At 35.9% G+C, this 21,426-nt stretch overlaps 1 protein-coding gene across 1 annotated transcript; it reads right to left on the bottom strand.

The window, feature by feature from the left end:
• Positions 1-75: 75 nt before the first annotated feature.
• On the bottom strand, positions 76-21,269 carry cdm (importin-13-like protein cdm). The gene is made up of 17 exons (XM_089637844.1): positions 20,901-21,269; positions 19,248-19,415; positions 17,538-17,654; positions 16,774-16,889; positions 16,358-16,516; positions 14,637-14,844; positions 13,053-13,331; positions 10,753-10,944; positions 9,920-10,181; positions 9,500-9,699; positions 7,493-7,648; positions 5,311-5,469; positions 4,662-4,799; positions 4,040-4,256; positions 1,634-1,771; positions 1,100-1,307; positions 76-392 (listed from the first exon to the last, which is right to left on the bottom strand). Exons 1-17 carry the CDS (start codon positions 21,051-21,053, stop codon positions 281-283), a joined length of 2,982 nt encoding a protein of 993 aa, XP_089493970.1. The 5' UTR covers positions 21,054-21,269; the 3' UTR covers positions 76-280.
• Positions 21,270-21,426: the final 157 nt, after the last annotated feature.

The following is a 21,426-nucleotide window of genomic DNA, read 5'->3' on the forward strand; positions in this document are numbered from 1 at the left end:
TTCAATCTGAAAAATATACATGTATTGTACCAAGTGATTAAAAATTATTTTTTTCATTTCAATTTATTCACATCATCATTAAAAAAAAAATGATTTATAAAATAGTTTTCCAATAAATTAAAACAAACTTATTGAAAATGTACAAATTGTATAGTATAACCTCTACATAATTGATTCATAGTAACACATTTGAATTGCTTTGTTTGGTAAGGTAGGTTTGCATGCACATATTATTACGGTCTAAAGGGGAGACTGGGGAGAGATGGGACAAGAATAAATTCTAGAATACATTGGAAGCCTGAGTCACTTGTCCATACTCCCCAAGGAGACCTCTGCACGCTAAAGCAAATTCTCTCACAGCTTCAATAAGGCGGCGCTTCTGTGAATAGTTCCTGGAAGATAAATAACACATGTTTTCGTAAAAAGCAGATATATATGGGCTCACAAATAGACGATTTGTTTTAAATAACTGATTTAGAAAAACACTAAACTTTCTACATGCTTTATATAATATTGTATTATTTTATATTTTTTTATTTAATCTTTTGAAGTCACCTTTTTTACATATAACATTTTCATAGTACATAATTAGTTAAAGTTTAATTTTATTGTGCCTTGTGAAAACAGGTCTGATTTAAAATGTTACGTAAATCTTTCCAAAGTGCTTCACAACAGCACTGCGAACATGGTGGAATGACATCAAAGACATTAGGTAGGAATAATATCCTTGTTCTACGGGTATTTCAATGGAAGACGCTTCGAAGAACTTTTACACACGGTTGTAATTTGTCACATGAGAACGGGTCGCATCTACGACTCATTCTTATCTTCAACAGATCGGCTGTAGAAAGATTGATTGACCTATGTGTTTCCTCTCTCCTCCCCTTCCATGGGGCTCTTCAAGAACCAGATTCACTATTTTCTTTCCTCAAAAAGACACCCCACACAGCATCCCCAAAGATGACATAGTATGGAGTGAATTTTTTTGAATTTTTGGAGTTAATACTATTTGAACAGGTTGTTAAACACTTCTAATCAGAGAATATTGTAAGAGGGTTTCACAGCATTTTAACATCCGGCGAAGGAAAACCAATCTTACCTCATAACAGCCTTGATGAACTTGTCCTTGACCTGCGGCGTGGCGTGATCGGAGGGAAAGCCGGGGTGCTGCAGGGCATCCTTCAGCCAGGCCCCGAGCTGCGCAGGGCCCGGGGCGCCCGCCTGCCCCGAGTCGTCCCATTGCCCCTTGCCCAGACCCAGTAGCACCTCGGCAAAGGGGTCTATGTGCGATCGGGGAGTGAGAACACCTGAAATACATAACCAATCTCAAACTGATGTAAACTGACCCCTTGGAACCTACATAATTCACCAGTTTTCCAACGAACCAGAACTTCTTACACTCCTTTCTTTGTATATTCACTGTACGTGCCCAAACCATCTAAGCGTCCTTTTCTTAATCTTACTCATAACTTGGTATCAATAATATTTCAACAACCCAACAAAGTTAAGCTAGTTTTTCCTTTTATTCAAAAGTCTGATAGCCTTACAAGGAAGAGTGAGGTCTGAAAAGCCAGCTGAAGAGGAGCCATGCACAGGAGAATCAGAGTAGGAAAGGAATACACAATGGACACACCTATACAATGGACGGTTCTCTGCACCAGCGCGGGGGCTTGGGGCAGCAAGTCAGCGGGGCGCACTCGGGCCAGCTGCGCCAGGAAGCGACACCCGGATCTACAGGGGCCCTGCTCTGGCAGACTTAGTGCCAGGATTCCTGCAAATTAATTCAAAAACATTAAAAAAATTATTATTTAAAACTACCATATTTTTTTTTTTCATTTTTTTCATTTCATTTTTTTTTTGACGGCCGGCATAGTCCAGTGGTAACGCATTGGACTGCCATTCCGAAGGTCGCGGGTTCGAACCCGGCGTGCGCAAATAAATTTTATTTGATTAATTTGTGTTATTTCACAATTAATTAATTAAAATAATATATAGTATATTTGCGGCACGTTCCAGAGTGGAAGATACTACCAGTATCGCCCTGGTGTAAGACCACCATTCAGAATTGAAACGTTGCTCCAAATGGCTTTAGCCGTGTTTAGTGACTAGATCTGAATAGCCAGGTACTTCCCCACCTTCCTCTTTCCCTTCCCCAAAGCCTCGCAACATCCCCCAATTGGGGATGCCATAGTCTCACTGGCTCCAGACGGGAGCAGTTGGGACTCTTGTGAGGTATTCACTATAAAAAAAAATAAATAAAAAAAAACCATATGACCTGAGAAAACGAAAGAGTTCTAGGTAAAATATATGCCTTTAGTAAGAACTGTGACATAGAACTTGTGATAATAACACAATGTTTGCGGGGGGTTTTTTAATCAATCTACGCCGTAAAGCGGGCAATTTTTATCATGTTCGCGCGCAAAATTCCGTTTCATGTAAAATAGCTATAACTTCTGAACTATTGATCAAATTTAAATAAAATTTTCAGTATTTTACCTTATTTGAAATTTTTTATTATGATCTGGTCACAAATTTTTATATTTTTGAAGAAACAATTACGATATATAAGTTTAAATTTAAAAAAATTGAAAAAACTGCACTTTTGTCGTATTGTCTATTTAGTCATTTTATGCACATTCAACAAAGTATATATATTTTTTTAAATACACACCACTAAAAACTAATATTGTTTGAAAGTATGAAATCGTTGGAAACAATTCCCTTCATGTAAAGGTACATCATAGAATTTACACATGTACCGGGTTTCGCTAAGTATTTTGTGTACCGCGCACACACGACATCGCTTTCGCAGATTCTTATTTTTACCAGGGCCTTCAATCTTTTCCAATATATGTTTTCGCATATCCATCGATAGTCTTCCTGGAGGATCAGATTTTGAAGATTTTTTTCGGATACCAGATGTTGATGGTGTTGGTTCCGGGTCTTGACTATTATCTGACGAAATCTGATCAGCCACCCAGTGCTCTGCGATTTCCTTAAAAAATTGTTTATATTTTATTTTCCTTTCTTTTACGGAGTTGTACACAACAAATGAGTTGAATAATGCACAATTTATTATATACATCGCTAGCCTTGTTGTCCATTTAGTGGTTTTTCGTAAAATAGAATAATACGAAAGATGTTGGTCTGCTAGGTCAATGCCTTTCATATATTTATTGTAATCGATTATCATTACCGTAGTCCATTTTATAGGGTATTTTTTATGAAAAAATATCCCTTTATTATGTAACAAATAAATTTTCGAGCACAGCACACAAATACTTTGTACGAAATTTTTAAAGCGGAATGTAGACAGAAAAAAAATAGAGAACGTCTTGAACGAAACAATATCGCTTTAACAATGAAGAAATATAAAGATTTGAAAAAAAACGAAATATTTATCTTACAGTTATTTTATTTCAAGTGCATGTTTTATGACCACAGTCGGCCGGCACCCGACTCAATTCCACGAATTGCCAGGTACCTAGTACACGTGTCACGAGAGCTGACGCATAATTTTTACTTCACAGAGTAACCGACATCATACGTTACTCGTAATATATTGTTACTCTAAGTGTACCTACAATGCATTTTGGCGTCTCCCGCGCTTTACCAATAGTGTACAAATACGAAAAACGCTTTTAAGCGTCTCCCGCTCTCTACCAACAGTACGCAAAAGACGCTTTTAAGCGTCTCCCGCAAACAATGTGATAATAGAAAATGGAACAGCATAAACTCTTCTACTCTTCACAGAAATGTTGCAAATAAAGCAACTTGGAATACCGGAATACCAAAAGACGGACTTCAGCACAAAAGGCGGCAATTTCATGGGGAAAATTAAGGAAAGCAATTTCAGAGACCGTGCCTGCAAAGGAAGAGGACTGCTGAAGAAGACCGGGATAAGGACTCCTGGAGGCGCCTTGTCAGACCATTAGGTCTCCGACCCTCATAAGACAAGTGGAAGAAGATGAAGATAACAAATAAATAGACCAATTCCTTATCCTTTAGTCACGAGGTACAGATTGGAAAGGTAACTAACCTAATTCTACGATATTCTGCAGTTGGTACTGCATGTGCTCCAGCAGCTGCGGCCTCTTGGTGGAGACGCTGGTGAGGTTGGAGAAGAATGTGTCGAGGAGTGGCGAGAGTTCAGACAGCGGACGGCCGCCCTCCAGCTGCGACTTGCACTCCCTCAACACAGCCTCCGCAGATACATTGAGGACGGATCCACATAGCTCGGGGAACATTAGAGACATCTGGAACAGGTAAACATATATATACAGTTAAAGTCTCATCCTGCAAGGTACCCACACATTTTTGTTACGATGCATCGTACCAATTTCAAATGTTTATTGCCTGACTTTTGTATGACATCAAGCAACGCAAAACTTCTATCCCGATGGGTTATTTTGTTAACAAGCGAATATGATTCATTTTCATATACTACTCCATGGTTTACATTCCCAAGAAAACCCATAAAAATGTAATTTTGGATGCCGCAGCCTAAAGGATAAACCTGCACACGGCGGGTACAAATCGTGCGTATCTGACAGGCTACGCCGGCACACCAGAGGCTAATAATGTTTTAGTGTAAATACTTAATTGTGATGCTCTAATCGAATAACATATACAAATAAAATTTAGTAGTGTATTTAACTTACTAATATTGCTACATCAATGGCAGACGGATGCGGTTCCCCTTCCAATCCAATATTCAATATGTTGATGAGATCAGGTAGCAGGGGTATGCATTCATCCAATAAATGTGTCATGACTAGTTTTATTAGAGCAAATAGCGGCTGAAACAAAAGAACAAAAATTTACTTGAAATTATTCATTTTTTAAAACGTCTGCATGAAAGCATCACGAGAATCCACTGAATAAAGAAAACATAGACATGAACTTGCTTTTTTAATACTTTAGTTATATTCATTATGTACCTACTTAGTTTTATATTTCCAATTTGTGAACATTAATAATTGGTTTGTTTTCTGTAATCCTCTTCTGAACATTATATGTATTAGTATTAAGACTGTGTTTAATTTTTTTTATATTCCTCAAATAAATAAAACTAAAACAAATTTGTCATCCCATTGGGTAAGGTTGCTGGCAAAGAAACTCATTAAGTAGGGTACACCAAAATATGTACCTTTATAAAGCCATGCTTGGTGAGGAGATCTGAATAGCTAGGTACTTCCTAATCTTCCTCTTTCCCATCTCCTCCCCCTCCCCATTCCCTTCAGGCTAACAACACACCCCAATTGGAGATGCCATAGTACCATTGGCAAAAAGAAGAGTCAGTCTGCTTACCTCGGCTAGAAGAGGGTGTCGGGCGGTGTTGGGCAGGACGGGCATGAGCAAGGCGAGTGGCACGTGCGCATGCTCCGCCCCCGCACTGCACACCGCTCCCAGCAGAGCCGCCCCCTGGCGTAGGGCGCAGCTGCACTCCTCAATCTCACCGTTGGACAGCTGCAAATATGGACAATATTATACATATACAATGAAACTATCTTAACACCTAGGGGAAGGAGCCCTGCATCTGCAGTGTTAAAGAATAGTGCCCACGCACGGTACGAAGCACAGCAATTTATTTCAGTGTCGACTTCATACATTCATTTTGCCTTTGGATATGACTTCTACTGGGTTTGTTAGACAAAAATCAAAGTGTCACTTTTTTTAAGTATATGTTGACTTTAACAAAAATGTATTTTTATTTATTGTAGTTTCTTGGCCCCTACGGGTTAAGAAGTTTTCCAAGGGACCGGGAAGAAAAATTCTTAAGCGGGGAAACCTTATATATGGTATAAATTAGGCCATTTTTAAAATTCAGTCTTCAAGGGACCGAAAAAACCAAGTGGGAATTTCTTTCAAGCTTTGTGGAAACTTGACTGTACACACATAATGGAAGGATCAAATCCAACACTGAAATCACTGAGTGATAAACAGATAGAATTGTGTTGTGAAAGCAAATATGTGCTCGAAGAAAAGTCAATTTCCCCTTACTTCGGTTGAAATTGATTAAATGTTTTCAGATATCGAAATTCTTTCATTAAAAGATAATCAAATTCATTAGCAGGTCTGGAGCATAGGAGTCAAAAGGTCTTACGTAAATTGGCCAAATCAGTTTTCTATCGAATTGGGTCTAGATCACACTTCTAGGGATATTCTGTTCAGTGACTGGAATAAATAGGTGAAGGCACCAGGAATGAGACAATCCAACGAGCTCATAAACGGTGCAAACCCAAAATGAACCAGGAAAATAATCAATTCAGGTTAGAAACACACCGAGGGACTACCATGTAATAGGATACTGTAGCCTCAGGAGTCAAGCAGCTCTTGGGAGTGCAAAGAACCAATAGCTACAGAGACTTGCTTCGTGCATCCTGCGGGATTTCAGCAATATTTGATTATGTGGATTTGCATGATTTTCATTTGAGAGATTGCGGGATTGAAAAGAATACTGAATTTACACCAAAGACATGGTGTTTTGATTTGCATGCGCTTATAAGTTGTGAATCATGTGATACACACAAGCAAGTCAGTACTGCATGACAGGCGAAGAGAGCGCGGATGACAGAACTCTCCATCTCCATCATTTCTTAAACATTTACTAATAAAAAAATTACTTCCCAACCGTTAAACGGTATTTTAATTACGCATTGAATAAAGAGTGTACAAGCTCAGATTCGATTAAATATGTACTAATAAAAATAATCTTAAACTTAAACTAAATCTTAACTTTTTTTAAATCTGGCAACATTGCATTTGGCATTGTTCAACAATCCAACGCAAGCAATGAGAAATTATTATTATTACATATCAGCTTATACAAAAGATAGACAACCTTCTTTGATTGTATAAACAATGTATATATCTTTCCAAGAACTATTTTATGTCAGTTTCTATTTAACATTTTTATTAATAAGGTTTTCACATACAAGGTTGATTACCAATTGTATAAAATTTTCACCACATTTATTAGTAAGGCTGTTATTACGTAAAGTTTCAGTGTATTTTTTATAATATTACTAGTACCAAAGAGATGTTGATCTCAAATGAACTATACCAAAAAACAGTACCTTACTTATTTTAAAATTACTTAAAAAATATATATATACTACATTATACTTTGTTGTAATATTAATTTCTTATAATTAAATTATAATATGTAAATGACATCCTCAGCACGGGAGATCCCAGTGAGGATATCATTATATCTATGTGTTAATAAGAAAAGAAGATTATTATTATTATTATTATTATTATTATTAAATGACAATGGAGAGTCCCGTCAGTGACCTTTTCAATGTATTTTTAAATACATGTATCAATGATAATAATTGATAAAAATGTTTATGAAATGTTGGCATTATTTTAATTTAATAAGCCCTTAATAAAAATCCCGCAGGATTTCTAAATTCTATTCTGCAATAACGCGGTACTTGAAAAATGTACTGGATTTGCAAACCCTAATAACACCATGAGATCATACCTGAGGACGCTGAGTGATCTGCAAGACGGCCAGCAGGGGGGAGGTGAGGGCAGCGACGTGGGGGGCGGCCGCAGCGGCTGGCAGAGAAGCCGCCGCACTCCCCGCCGCACCCATCACCTTCACTCCCACCGCTCCGCCCAGCCCGCCCTGTCCCGCCTGCAACATGCTTACATTCTGAATAACCACACATTTTGTATTAACATGTTAACCTTTTGAACGCGTTAATTTGCTCCGTTTTATCTATACCCGTACGCGGTACATATTTTCAAATACTTATGCACGCAATTAAATGTCAAATTATAGCATTCTGACATAATTTATTGGACTATATAGACAGAACAGATTATTCTCCACAATATGAAAACAAATCCTCGTGTGTCAACACTCTTAGATGTTTATAAAAACAAAAACATATAATTTCATACAAAGACGTACCGTATCTTTTGAATGTGGTCCCGCCATTCACTCGGCGTGTGTGTACTTAGGCCACTGCGTTGATAGACACAAGTGGGACACCATGATCACTTATCATTTTTAGTTATGAAAAGTTGTGAATGACATACTAGTACTAACGCCATCCGTTGACAAAAATGTAAACTAAAGGACTAAAAGGCGCGAAGAGGCGCACTTGATTATCGATCTTTTTTTATGAAATACAATTTTATTTTTGAGAAATTCTTGTAGATGTCAGCATCGTGATAGTTCTACAAATGTCCAAGTGAGCAAGAAATACATTTATGATGAAAGAGCGCTGGAATATCGGCCGTCAAAGTTTCCGTATCAACTGTTGATACAGCCGCGTGTGAGTATAGACTTTTTGCCGTAACAACAGTTGATACGGCTGCGTGCAAAGAGTTAAGCAAACAGAATAAATTAAATATTTTTCTTCTCCGTCTGGTGAAGACGGTGAACTGGAGTAAACAGTATAGCAGCAAAACCAAACATGATAAAATAATAGGTTAAGATAGGTTAGATTAGGTTAGGTTTGTTCTTTTTCTTCACTTTTCTGTTTTGTAATGTAAACTGGTAACTGTAAAATGTAATGAATGTTTATATGTATGTATTTATAGTAATTAAATTTCTATGAAAACAAAATAAAACGAATGCATATATTGCATAGTGTTAGGTTAGTTTCTTTTTCTTCACTGTTCTGTTTTATGATGCTCCGTTTTATCACGTTACCAGTAATCTCCAAAGTCAGCAATAATTCATTATTTTTGCACTAAATTCTAAACAGCCACAAAATTGGTAACTCTTTTGCTAACGTAGCTGATGTTTTTAAAATGCTCACTGTACTAAGCTGTACTGCATATTTTAATAAGGTCACTGCTTTTTTGTTTCTGACAGGTTTTTGTTTCTGTTTTTGGTTTTCTTCCTCATTGATTTCACTAATACTAATGTATATTCCTTTTTTCTTTTATTTTCTTTACTTATATAAAAACAATCCAATAATTTCTCTTATCTTTCTTCTTTCTATATATTTTTTTTGTACCATGACTGACAGTAACTATCATGTATTTATTATTATTTTTTAATGAGCAGGCAATATTCTGCTGATGCACACATATCTGATTTCACAATCAGTTTAACAGTAATTGAGTTGTTTGGATTCTAAATAAGTTAATCCTTTCTTCTCTACAAATAAGAATCCAATCGAACATTAAATTAGTTTATATTAGTAGCATCGATGACATGTTGTGGAAGTTTGTTCCATGTTCCATGCATCCACTACTCGATTTTCAAGGAAGTGTTTCCTAGGATTGGGTGCCAAAGGTGTTTTATAATTTTTTTATGAGTGTCCACAGATATTTGCATTTTTGTTGGTGGTGAAGATTTCTTGGATGCCAGGGCAACTATAATGTCCAGATAAAATTTTGAAAGTCTCAATCAAGTCACCCCTTTCTCTTCTTTCTTTAAAGTAAATGGCACTTGTGCCGTTAATTCTAAATAAATAAATAATAAGAATGAACTGCAGGTTTCAACATAAAAGTAGAGTAATCTAATTACCCGTATGGCAGTAAGCAGAGTCTCCGCATGAGGGGCCAGCAATAGAGCACACTCTCTGGTGAGGGAGCGGAGGGCCAGGGCTGCCCGGGGAGCCGCGTTGGACACCCCCAAGGCACTGCAGGCCACCCTCAGGGCTCCCCCCACCAGCTCACTAGCGGTGCCGACTGCGTCTTCGCTGCCCAGCCATTCGGCATATGCACCTGAAATAGTGAATACACAAAAAAATAGATTTATTTACCTGTATTCTACCACCTTTTAAAGATTTATAGTCAAATTTATAACTATCCCATAGACAAGATTCCATCATAACACAGGAATATCCCTGGCACAGGAGTCAAAAATACACCACAAATGTACACCAATCTGAACATTGAGTCAGCACTCAAAATATCACTTTAAAATGAATTAGAAATGACATACTGAAGCAGTCCAGCGCCGTGATGAGCAGCTGGTGATGGGTGGTGTGGTAGGGTAGCCCCAGTAGCGTCCTCAGCAGCAGGGTGGGAGGGCCCCCTCCCCCGGCACCCGCCGACTCCCCCAGCGCATGGAACGCGTGCAGCACGGCCTCAAGCTGCGCGGCGGCCAGCCCCTCGCTCTGCTCGCCCACCGCAGCCGACAGCTGCTCCAGAAGCAGGCCCAGTTGTTGGAGCAAGGCGGGGCCTAGCACGGCATAGCAGTAGAGCTGGAAAAGGGAATATGGCAATATTGAAATTTCAATAAAGCATTATGGCAGCATTGAAACATTTCTAAGTATATAAGTCAGTAAGTACAGTACTCTCTCGGTAATCTGCCACTACTATATATACGACAACTACTATAATTCGCTGTTATTTTTACGAGTTTAAAGCACAAAATCAAGCTCTATAATTTGCCGGTATGCATATGTCAAATTAAGTAACTAGTCAATGTAATAATAGTTCAAATTCACAGAATTCTAAACATGGATACATATTTCCATAGTGCTTTGTGAACTGTGTTATTTCAAAACTGTGTAAAAAATTAGTTACATATTAGATCTAAATAAACACTACTTCAAGCAAAATTTTGATTTTAAATGGTGTTACCTGACCGAGGCAACTACATTTTAAGGTAAATAAACATGTAAAATGCTCAATAAGGCTCAACGAAAATATGAAACAGAAAAGGGCAGTTTTTTTTCTTCCGTTTCATATTTTCATTAAAATTTGTTGATATTAATTTCAATAATAAAATTTTAAAATGAAATGTTATTATTAATAAATAAGGTGCCTAACCAGAATATCTGCAATGTCCTGTCGGTAGCACCTCATCAGCTCTGCATCCTCGGCGGAGTAGGTGGACGGGGGCATCAGAAGGGTGGACTTCCGCAGAAGAGCATTGGCCAACTGCTCATACCATCCTCGGAGAGCGATCTTCACAAAACAGCCGCTGCCAACACTTTCCGGGATATCTCTCAGGGCTTCGTCCTGCAAAATATTAAGATTGAACACTCTGCAAACTTTTACTTTTCAAGGATTTATCAAAACAGAACATTAACCAGTTCCAGTTTAGTTTGTTACGTCCTCAAAATTTTAGTAACCCCTCAGTACTTTCAACACTTTTGTTCAATTTCCAAAGTTTTCTGTGTATTTCAAATGCCTTTTAAATATCTTTAAAATTTTTATTTTTTTTTTATTTCATAAAAACAAATACTGTTTTATAAACTAGATAAAATTATCTTTCCGGTGTAATTAAAATAAACATTACTATTTCTAAATAATAAAATTTTAGTATCAAATGTGCAAGATGTTGTCAAAAATGCTAACCACATTTGTTCCGTCACGACGATTTGCTTTTGACAGGCCGTGTGCTAACCAATAGTATGGTCAGAATTTGAACTGTACAGTTTGAATTCACACACGTCAACTATAATCACGGAGTGCCGTGAGCTGTACAATTGCAAAAAAAAACGTCCGTCTTGTCAAAACCAATGTGTGTACTATCGCCGGTTATTTATCGGAATAATCCCTTAAACGTATTTTATCGCAACTGTCGCAATCCAATTCAACATAACGAGTGCTACCGTACAACGATCACCGTTCCAGTGCTGACAGATGATTCTCGAGATGCAGATTTCGTTCGCCACCCGGTAAGCTGACTGTGAATTAACCTTACAAATTGTGTTATCGCATTCGCCTGTCATAAGCCATAGGCTTTATCCATGCTTTATCTGTGTGGAATAGCCCTTTAAAATACGGCTATCCCAACCCTTGTTCGTTCCTCGAACAACATTTTTATTCCAATCGTAGAAAAATTGAGAGAACTCGATATTTCGAAAACACACTTGTTTTGTTTGGGGAATTTATAAGAAAACAGTAACTTCTCTTTTTTCTCTTTCATATATTAAAAAATAAGAAATAATTTTTAAAGTTAAACTGATTTCGATTGAATTATTGATTTTGGCTATTTTTAGGATTTTATTAATGGCATTTAACCACTCAGAACATTAGAACGTCAAAAGACGTAAATATGATAATAGCGGTCAAGACATTAAAACGTCTTTTCACGTAAACGCGCGAGATTTTACAAAAATCGATTTATTTCCATCACTAGTATACGGATTGCCATGATTTAAAAAACAGAGTATCGATAATGAATAACGCTACGCGTCTGTATTCAACAATATCTATGGAACGTAGAACTGCATTATCTAAGCCGATTGAATCTGTCATCTTGTTCGTTCATAATTTATTGCGTTTCTAAATAATTTATTAAAAATATTTTTGTTTGGACGGTTAATATTTTGAGGTGACTAATAGTTTTTAATTATATTTCTTCAATATATAAAGTGTTATTTCTTTATGATACTCAGAAAAAAGTACATTTTTCACGGCTTTGAAAATTCTTACATATTTTTGACGTTTTCATAAATATATATTTAGAAACGCAAATATTTACTTATAACAACACAATGCGATAGTGGATTTCATAATCTTTCCAAAACATTTTTTAGAATGAGGCTACGTTTCCCAAGACGTGAGTTATGATGCTTTTAGCAAAACTCGTAAATAACACAAAAATTATCACGTTTTGACAGTTCTCAAAGGAACACATAGTATATAAATGTCTTTGTCTGAGAGGTTAATGGCATCCAGTATAAATATTTGAGGCAAACTGGAAAAAATTATTATTTCTTTTTCTAAAATCAAAAAAATTACGTATTTCCGAATGATAGAAAAAACTATGAAAATACTTTTATAAAATATGGATGCCCTGTCATATATGACAACATAATGTTACGTTAAAGGACAATCAGCAATGTCAATCGTAGCATGGAAATACATACTTATTAACAGGTTTTAATAAAATCGTTGATATTTTATCTGTATTGGTTGATGATCCAAGATTTTGTGTCCAATTTATATTATATATAATAATTTGTGTTCTGTCCAATGGCCAGTGGAAGTGCATTTTCCATAATTCACAAATGCATAGAAGCCACTTCAGTAACGTTAAAATAGTTCATGCCTTTGGCAGAATGCCAGTTGAACAGTTTGAGTGGATAATTAAGTAGAAAAATGAATAACCCATATACCTGAAGAATATACCAGAATCCAAATGCCAATTGAGAATGCGTCTCCTGGGTTGGATAATTTCCTGGCGCATCAGAGCACCGCAGGATCAGTTTCATTAGGTCCTTAGCGGTGTTGGTCGAGTCCCTCTTCAGACGAACCTGCTTCTCATCCTCTCCGGTTCCCGCTCCTCGGTGCCGGATGGAAACGCTGGTTTCCTCCATGGCCAGAGCTGAAGCCAGCCATTGGGCGTGACATTCCCCGACTGCTACAACTACACCGTATATTGCACCAACTAATTCCTGAAAAAAAAAATTCATGATTTTTCATTTTATCTTTTTCATAGAACACAATTTATTTTTGCTTATAAGAACTGATTACTAGGCTGCTTCAAAAAATGTTTGAAAAAAAAAAGGAGAGCGGACAGGAATCGGGCCATTGTCCTTGCGAATGTTCAAACATTTGAACAAAACAGAATAAAGAATTATTAATTCATAAAATAATGTTAGTCCTACTTGATACTACTTATATAATAAGTACTTCCAATTTTAAAAAACTTAAGTTCATTAACCTCTCAGAAAAAGACTTTTATTTACTTTGTGTTTCTTTGCAACTGTCAAAACGTGAAAATTTTTGTGTTATTCACGAGTTTTGTTAAAAGCTTCATAACTCACGTTTTGGGAAACGTAGCCTCATTCTAAAAAATGTTTTGAAAAGATTATGAAATTCAATATCGTATTGTTTTGTTATACGTAAATATTTGCGTTTCTAAATACATATACATTTTCTGAAAACGTCAAAAATATGTAAAAATCGCTGACCATTATTTCAAAGCTGTGAAAAATGTAGTTTTTCTGAGTATCATAAAGAAATAACACTTTATATATTGAAGAAATATAATTAAAAACTATTAGTTCCCTCAAAATATTAACCGTCCAAACTAAAATATTTTTAATAAATTATTTAGAAACGCAATAAATTATGAACGAACAAGAGGACAGATCCAATCGACTTAGATAATGCACCTCTACATTCCATAGATATTCTTGAATACAGACGCGTAGCGTTATTCATTATCGATACTCTGTTTTTTAAATCATGGCAATCCGTATACTAGTGATGGAAATAAATCAATTTTTGTAAAATCTCGCGCGTTTACGTGAAAAGACGTTCTAATGTCTTGACCGCTATTATCATATTTACGTCTTTTGACGTTCTAATGTTCTGAGTGGTTAAACTTGTATAATGTTACGCCCAACACTGGAAAATTTCACAATACTTACTTACCCATGCACCAACAACCGAAATTAGTATGTTAAATTACTTTATGTTGTCCACAACCATATTATTCAATAATCAGTTTTTCAGTAGTGTATACCAAAGATGGTCTCACTAAAACAATATGCTTAACCTGCACTGTTCCAATTGAGGCACAACTTTTTTTTTATGTCAAGTCTCTAATAATTTAAAAAATAAGTAATATGTAATCCCAGCACAATGAGTTTTACAGCATCAAAAATACACATATATAATATATATACAAATTATGTATGTACATAGATGTAAAAAGCCTAATCTCTAAAAATTAGAATATCATAAATTTTTACGTCATTAGATGTGTGCACCACATCCTCGTTGAGCAGTATGGGTTCAACGGCGTCAAGCAGAAACCTCAGCAGGGGCTGGCAGGACATGGAGTGTTTCCCCGCATCAGGCTGCGTGAGGGCCGCGCTCGCCACCCCCAGAGCACTCTCGCACGCCTCCAACTCCGCTGAAGTCAGCTCCCGCCTCTCAGTCTGGCTCGGTGATGGGCCCCTGAAAGATTTAAAAAATTGTAGTGGTAAAACCTTATAAGTGGGATAAATCAGGCCATTTCTTAATTTTATGCTTCGAGGGACTGTGCGCCATCTGATTCTATTTTCATTGTAACAAACTTGTTTTTTGCGTTTGTAAATTGTATCGTCTTTCCAGATAATGCATTAAAATATTTATAAAAATAGTATATAATCTGTCATATGTAGTTTCCCCAGAATAGCTAGTTATATTAAGAGAAATGATTTTTTTAAACGAATTCTTAACCCATCCTCTCTGAGCCGCCACAATTTAGGGCCATCAAAACTAATTCCTCTTGACAAAATATATATTTTTAAATAAATAGTATAATGCATTGCCATTTTAAGATATATTTTTATTGATTTTCAAATAAGAATAAACAAAAAATTATTAAAAAAAATAAATCATATTAAATAAGTACAAAAATAAAATTATGCATTTTTACTACATCAATAAATTCAGAACAAAATTTAATTCACTTGCTGTGGCATTTATTCAGTCAAAATAACTTTGGATGGGATGGGTTAAGGATAAGCTGTGGCGTTCACGGGATTAAGTATGAAAACTTTTTAGCTGAGAACCTTATAAGTTCTCTCTTTCTAACACTGTTAAAATAATATATCTCACCTTAATACGAAATGAGATAGCATGACTTTTATGAGTCCGTATCAGACTGGGAGATATACAGGGTTTTCCAATAAAAGGTATTATTTTGAATAGCCCGCTATTTCGGTAGATTTTACTTTTGAAGCTGTCATTTTTTGACATTCGACAAGTAGAAACTACGCCATTAATAAAAATGGAACAATACACGCTTCAACAACACATTGAAATTATTAAAATTCACTTGAGTGAATCAAATGCAAATCATCTTGAGTGATGAGGCCCATTTCTACCTCGGTGGCTTCATCAACAAGCAAAATTTTCGTATCTGGGGCTCGGAAAACCCAAGAGTTATTGTTGAAAAGCCTCTCTATTCTCAACGTGTGACTGTTTGGTGCGGTTTATGGTCCAACAGAGTCATTGGACCTTACTTTTTCGAAAATGAGGCTGGAGCAACAGTTACAGTGAATGGATTGCGCTATCGAGAGATGATTAATGATTTTTTATGGCCGGAATTGGATGGTATTGATTTGGACAACGTTTACTTTCAACAAGACGGCGCTACGTGCCACACAAGCAACGAAACCATTGATCTTTTACGATTGAATATCAAAATAACACCTCTTATTGGAAAACCCTTTATCTCCAAAAATACTCTAGGGGTTAAAATGAGATGAAACATAATCATTTAAAATCTAACAGCTTGTTTTTGTGAAACATCACCTCAAGGGCATTAAAAAAAAATCTAGGAACTTTTAACAGCCTTTACAATGCTGGCCTTTACGACACAATCTATCCCATCAAGCGGCAAGTTTTGACACAATGTATGTGTTTTAGTGAAACTACACGGATCACATATGCGACAGCCGTGTGGATAAGGTTAAGAACTCACCAATAGACGGCATAGAGAACCTTCAGAGCCGCGACCAGGACGGAGGAGCAGTCAGCCGGCACCACTCCGCCCAGCTCCAGCCAGGACCCGGCACATTGACACGAACTTTGCCACACATTCACTTTTCGACTCCAATCTTCGCTGTTAGCCATAGTCGATCTGAAAAAAAAAAAGACGATGTATTGTATAACGTAAACTATATAAACTAAACTCTTAGTGGAAAAAAATAATTTTTAAGTTGAATTAAAATTATGTACAATGTTTAACAAATAGAATATTGCTATGATGTTTTTACACTTTTACACTGGTGAAAAATGCACCCAAAGGGGAATGAAAAATAAACAAATGCAGCGATATTAGCAAATATTATTTTTACGTTAATAAGCTATAATGCAAAATAAAAATATAATCATTACCTTTCTAAATCAATGTAGAGATGTTTAGTCACAAATTCTAGGATCTGCGGTGTCATTTGTTGTAAATTATGACGAACCAACGATCTGTGACTGGCTGTCATTGTCATACTGTTAAACTGAAAACATAACAAAATGCACTGTTTCAATAATGTTATTAAGTGAACATTTTTTATGTGAAACTGCACAAGAGTCCCAACTGCTCCCAAACGTGTAGAGCTAGAGAGACTATGGCATCCCTAATTGGGGTATGTTGTGAGGCTGAAGGTAGTGGGGTGGGAAGAAGATGGGACGGAGGAAGGTGTGGAAATACCCGGCTATTCAGCTCTGTTCACAAAACACGGCTAAAGCCATTTCAAGCAACGTTTCAATTCTGAATGGTGATCTTACAACAGGGAGATGCCGAGAGTATCTTCCACCCAGGAATATGCCGCAAATATACTTATATATTATGTTTAACGAGTAATTTGTGAAATAACACAAATTAATCAAATAAAATTTACTTTAAATTGAACTTGCTTTAAATAATTAAAATGTAGATGAATAATATATACATATATAATTCTAAATAGATCACCGGGATCCTCAGACGTGTATTATATTGGAACCTAACGACCACACCACTATGATAAAAAATTAAGGGACAGCGTAAACTCAAGGTGCTGCCGGACATTTTTATTGTGTGGAAGTGACACCATGGAACTCATTCACTGCTACAACAGGCCCGGCCAGGAAAGAAAAAGGGGGAAAAAATGTGGCTGGTTTACCTCTTCAGGGACGACGCATAGGATTTCTAGAATAATAGTTGCATTTTCAGGAGACACCAGAGGTTGCACAGATTCTAGGATTCCACATCCATCTTGTTGAAGCAGAAACGCTGCAAGCTGAAAACATAGTATGTAATAGAGTGAATGAATCCAATGTGAAAAAAAATATATTACACTTGAAAAAACTAATTCTAAAGCAGGAAAATGAAGGTGGACCTCCAAATAATACTTATATACATTACGAGCTGTACCCCGCCAAGCGTAGCTTTAGCTCAGTCTGTATGTGTGCAGATAGAGAAACAATAGCGCATGTTGCTTTTGCATCCAACAGATGGCGCTGTTTATTTTTTAAAAGGCATGTTTTTCCGACAGATATCACAATTTTTTTTTTTTTAAGTATGTTTTTACCTGTCACAGGTGACATCTATATAATATAGCTACATAAAGACACACGCGTATTCGAATGCAACGTTATGTCAAAATTTCAAAGCAATTGATGAAGAAACAAACATTTACATTTTTATTTATATAGATAATATTAATAACCATTATTAATGTACAAAATAAACAAAATTGAATGAAAGGTCGGCCTTTTTCATTTTACTGCTTAAAATGCATTTTTTCACTCTCCTTTAAAAATTCAATTTTTTCACATTTGAGATATTACAAGATCAGCAACGATTTTTATTAAATATATGAATGTAAATAAAACAAGGAGTGTGTGCAAAGACAGAGTTGTGTGGCGGTTTACCCTCTCGGCCTACCCCTGCGAAAAACGGCATGATGGTTAATTAGTTAGTAACATTTACATATAACGTGAAACAGACTGGGTTATCTTGTGCAGGTTTATTTGAAATCAGTTTTTACTAAAATATAAAGATTTGCAGGCATTAATTATTCTTCCTGCGATTAATCCAGGTCTCTCAACACATTTAATAATTAATAATGATTAAGGCGATGCCATACGTAGTAATGCAAAATCATGTGTTTTTGGTTTGAAAATTTGTTCGCCTAGAAATGTTTCATATGCTTTAATTAAATACTGCGAGTAGAATACATCTTGGCCTTTGAAATAATCGAGTATTTTTTAGATAAGTCTTTTTATAAGCCCAGACAAAAATAATGTAAAGGCCTATGAAAACTGCTTTAAAGTTCAAAATCTCCTACTTACGAACCCATTTTCGGTTACGATTTTATTGTATAGTGTTGTAAATTAAGTTATTTATAAAATGATCGAAAAAAAATTAAATATTTATGCCTGAACATCCACAAAATAAAATAAAAGGCACTTTTTGGCCATGTTTTTTTCTTGCATAAATCAAAACAGGCGGATGGTGTTAAGCGGGAATTTAAACCTTATCGCCATCTACGTAAGGGTTGTTATTGATAGCGGCTCAATTTAAAATATTACACGACGTAGTGCATCGCCTTAACTAATTGCATCCTCTTCCGAATTCTAATTGGATGGCTGTGTACTTCTCCTGCTTCTACAAGCAGTAATGTCAAATTCTTGTGAGATCGCCGTCTTCAGAGAGGGTTCACTTAATATGTACACACAATACTTAATGTTTAGTAAACTTAATACATGATACAATTAATAAGGTTACTTAATAATAATAAGATTTAAATTTTAGAGTAGTCACATAGGTTGGGCAATATACAACCCCTCATATCAAAACAATTTAAGTGAAAACGATAAGAGATACTTACACTAATGCAAAGCCTATTGAGAACTATCTTAGGGCCACGTGAAAACATGGAAATTGCATCTAAAATCCTATTTTTAAGTTCCGCATATTTGTTGAGGGGTACTTCCGTCCAACATCTTTGCAGTTTGGTGTGAAGAGTCGTGGCGGCGAAAAATTGGATTTCTGTTCCCTGAAAAGAAAAATAATATTTATTTAACCCATCCCATCTGAAATTATTTTGACTGAAACTGACCACAGCAACTCGATTAATTTTGGTGCTAACTTGCCCTGAATTTATTAATTTAGTAAAGATGCCATAACTTTTTTGTTTATGTATGTATGCAATATATATATATTTTTTACGTTATGTCGACATTAAATCACTTTAGGTATTTGTGTAAAAAAAAAAAATGTAACAATGTTATTTATTATACGACTATTTATTATAAATAAATAGTCTTAATTTTTTTATTCAACATACAGTAACACAAAAAATATATAATAGAAAACCTTAAATAAAAATTTATTATAATAATTCACTATCTTAGCCTAAATTCTGTACGGTGTGGTAATCCTTTAAGTACTGAGGGACATGCAGTGCTACTTGGTGTGGTACTCCTTTAAGTACTGAGGGACATGCAGTGCTACTTGGCACCGTTCGCACTCCCAGCGGCATTTAGAACATTTTTTTTGCAGTCCATTTGTGCAATAATCCTGGTGTTTCCGGCAATGGAATCGTTGATATTGCAGGATTACAAAATCTATCGATTACCACACTTCAGTATCCGTTCTTTCGCACTATAAAAGGGAAACATCTCTTGTACTCGCAACAACTAACGTTGAAGCTAGCAAATCTTCGTTTCCACTTGTTTATTACTCCGAATCACTGGTACCCTCCACAAGGTTGTGGAGGGTACAGTCCAGGATATCTGATTCATCAGATTCTGCCAGAATATCCTTGATTTCATTAAAATTCAATCTTCTTCCAGCCATGTTTGCAATGCGTATACAAAGCAAAATCACAGACTGCAGGAATTACCCATAGGTTTAAAAAAAAAAAATCTTCAATATCGATTATTTCAAGACACATCCTTTGGTTCTGATCTAGAATAAAAGAACCCTTTATCTTCAAGCTATCTTAGTACTAAAAAAAACCGTAAGATGTCTAAATTATGACGGCTTGGACTGAAGGCCTTCTATAGCCGCCTTAAATTATGGCAGCTAGGATGGAATGGGTTAAGTAAAAATATACTGCTGTGGTACAAGAGAAACGAAGTATTTTCATTACAACTACATTATTTTTCTTCTTCTTCTTCTCGTATGCTGGTAACTTTGGGTAATACGGGATTCTGGATCAAGAACGCTGAGTCAACATAAACCTAACCCAGAAATTGTAATCTTCAGTTCCTCACAGCAAAGAATCAATTCATAGTTCAGTAACTCCCACGCGGATTAAATCGGTATGTGTAGTGTCATAATGTGAGTTGAAAATACCAAAATAACTAATAAACATTACAGTGGAATATAATTACTACAAATAGCTTCTGTTTAAGACACACTATTTGTTTTTAATTGTTTTGATGAGTATAGGCAGAGACCAATCATAATCATTCTGAGAGTGGATTTCATGTTGCAAAGATTCCAAGCCAAAATGAGTACTTATTGGGATATTTACCTTCTGAGATTGCAAAAGTTCCCAAACAAAGCTCCAAGCCTCTGGACACCTTTGTGCCGCTGTAAGCCACTTATGGGCTTCGGCTCTCTCACTATGTTCACTTGAATAAAATACTGAAACCGCATGTTCCAAATTCTGAGCCGTGTAAGCCATTTCAGCCTGTCGGATCGAGTTTAAAAATAATAAAATATCGAAGGGTACATTTCAACCTAATGCATATTAATATATTTATGCAATATATTATTTTCCAACAGATAGATATAAATATAACAAAATTATCTCCAAAAAAATATTGTAAGAAGACGGTATTATTTATAAATTAAACATAATCTCTTTTACGTTTGACGATCGGCTAAAAGGCTATTTTGTTTGACTTTGACAGATCAAATATTGTTGCTAGCTTAGAAAAATGGTTCTGTGTACATATTTTACCATAAAAGTGGTTTTTTACCGTGATCATAATATATTTCTATTTTGTGTGTAGAATAATAAATTATTGTCATTCAAACAATACCAATACCCGAGT

Source organism: Hesperophylax consimilis, chromosome 1 (genome assembly GCF_061612785.1).
Source record: "Hesperophylax consimilis isolate HC1 chromosome 1, BYU_Hcon_1.0, whole genome shotgun sequence".
In the NCBI taxonomy this organism is placed as follows: domain Eukaryota; kingdom Metazoa; phylum Arthropoda; class Insecta; order Trichoptera; family Limnephilidae; genus Hesperophylax; species Hesperophylax consimilis.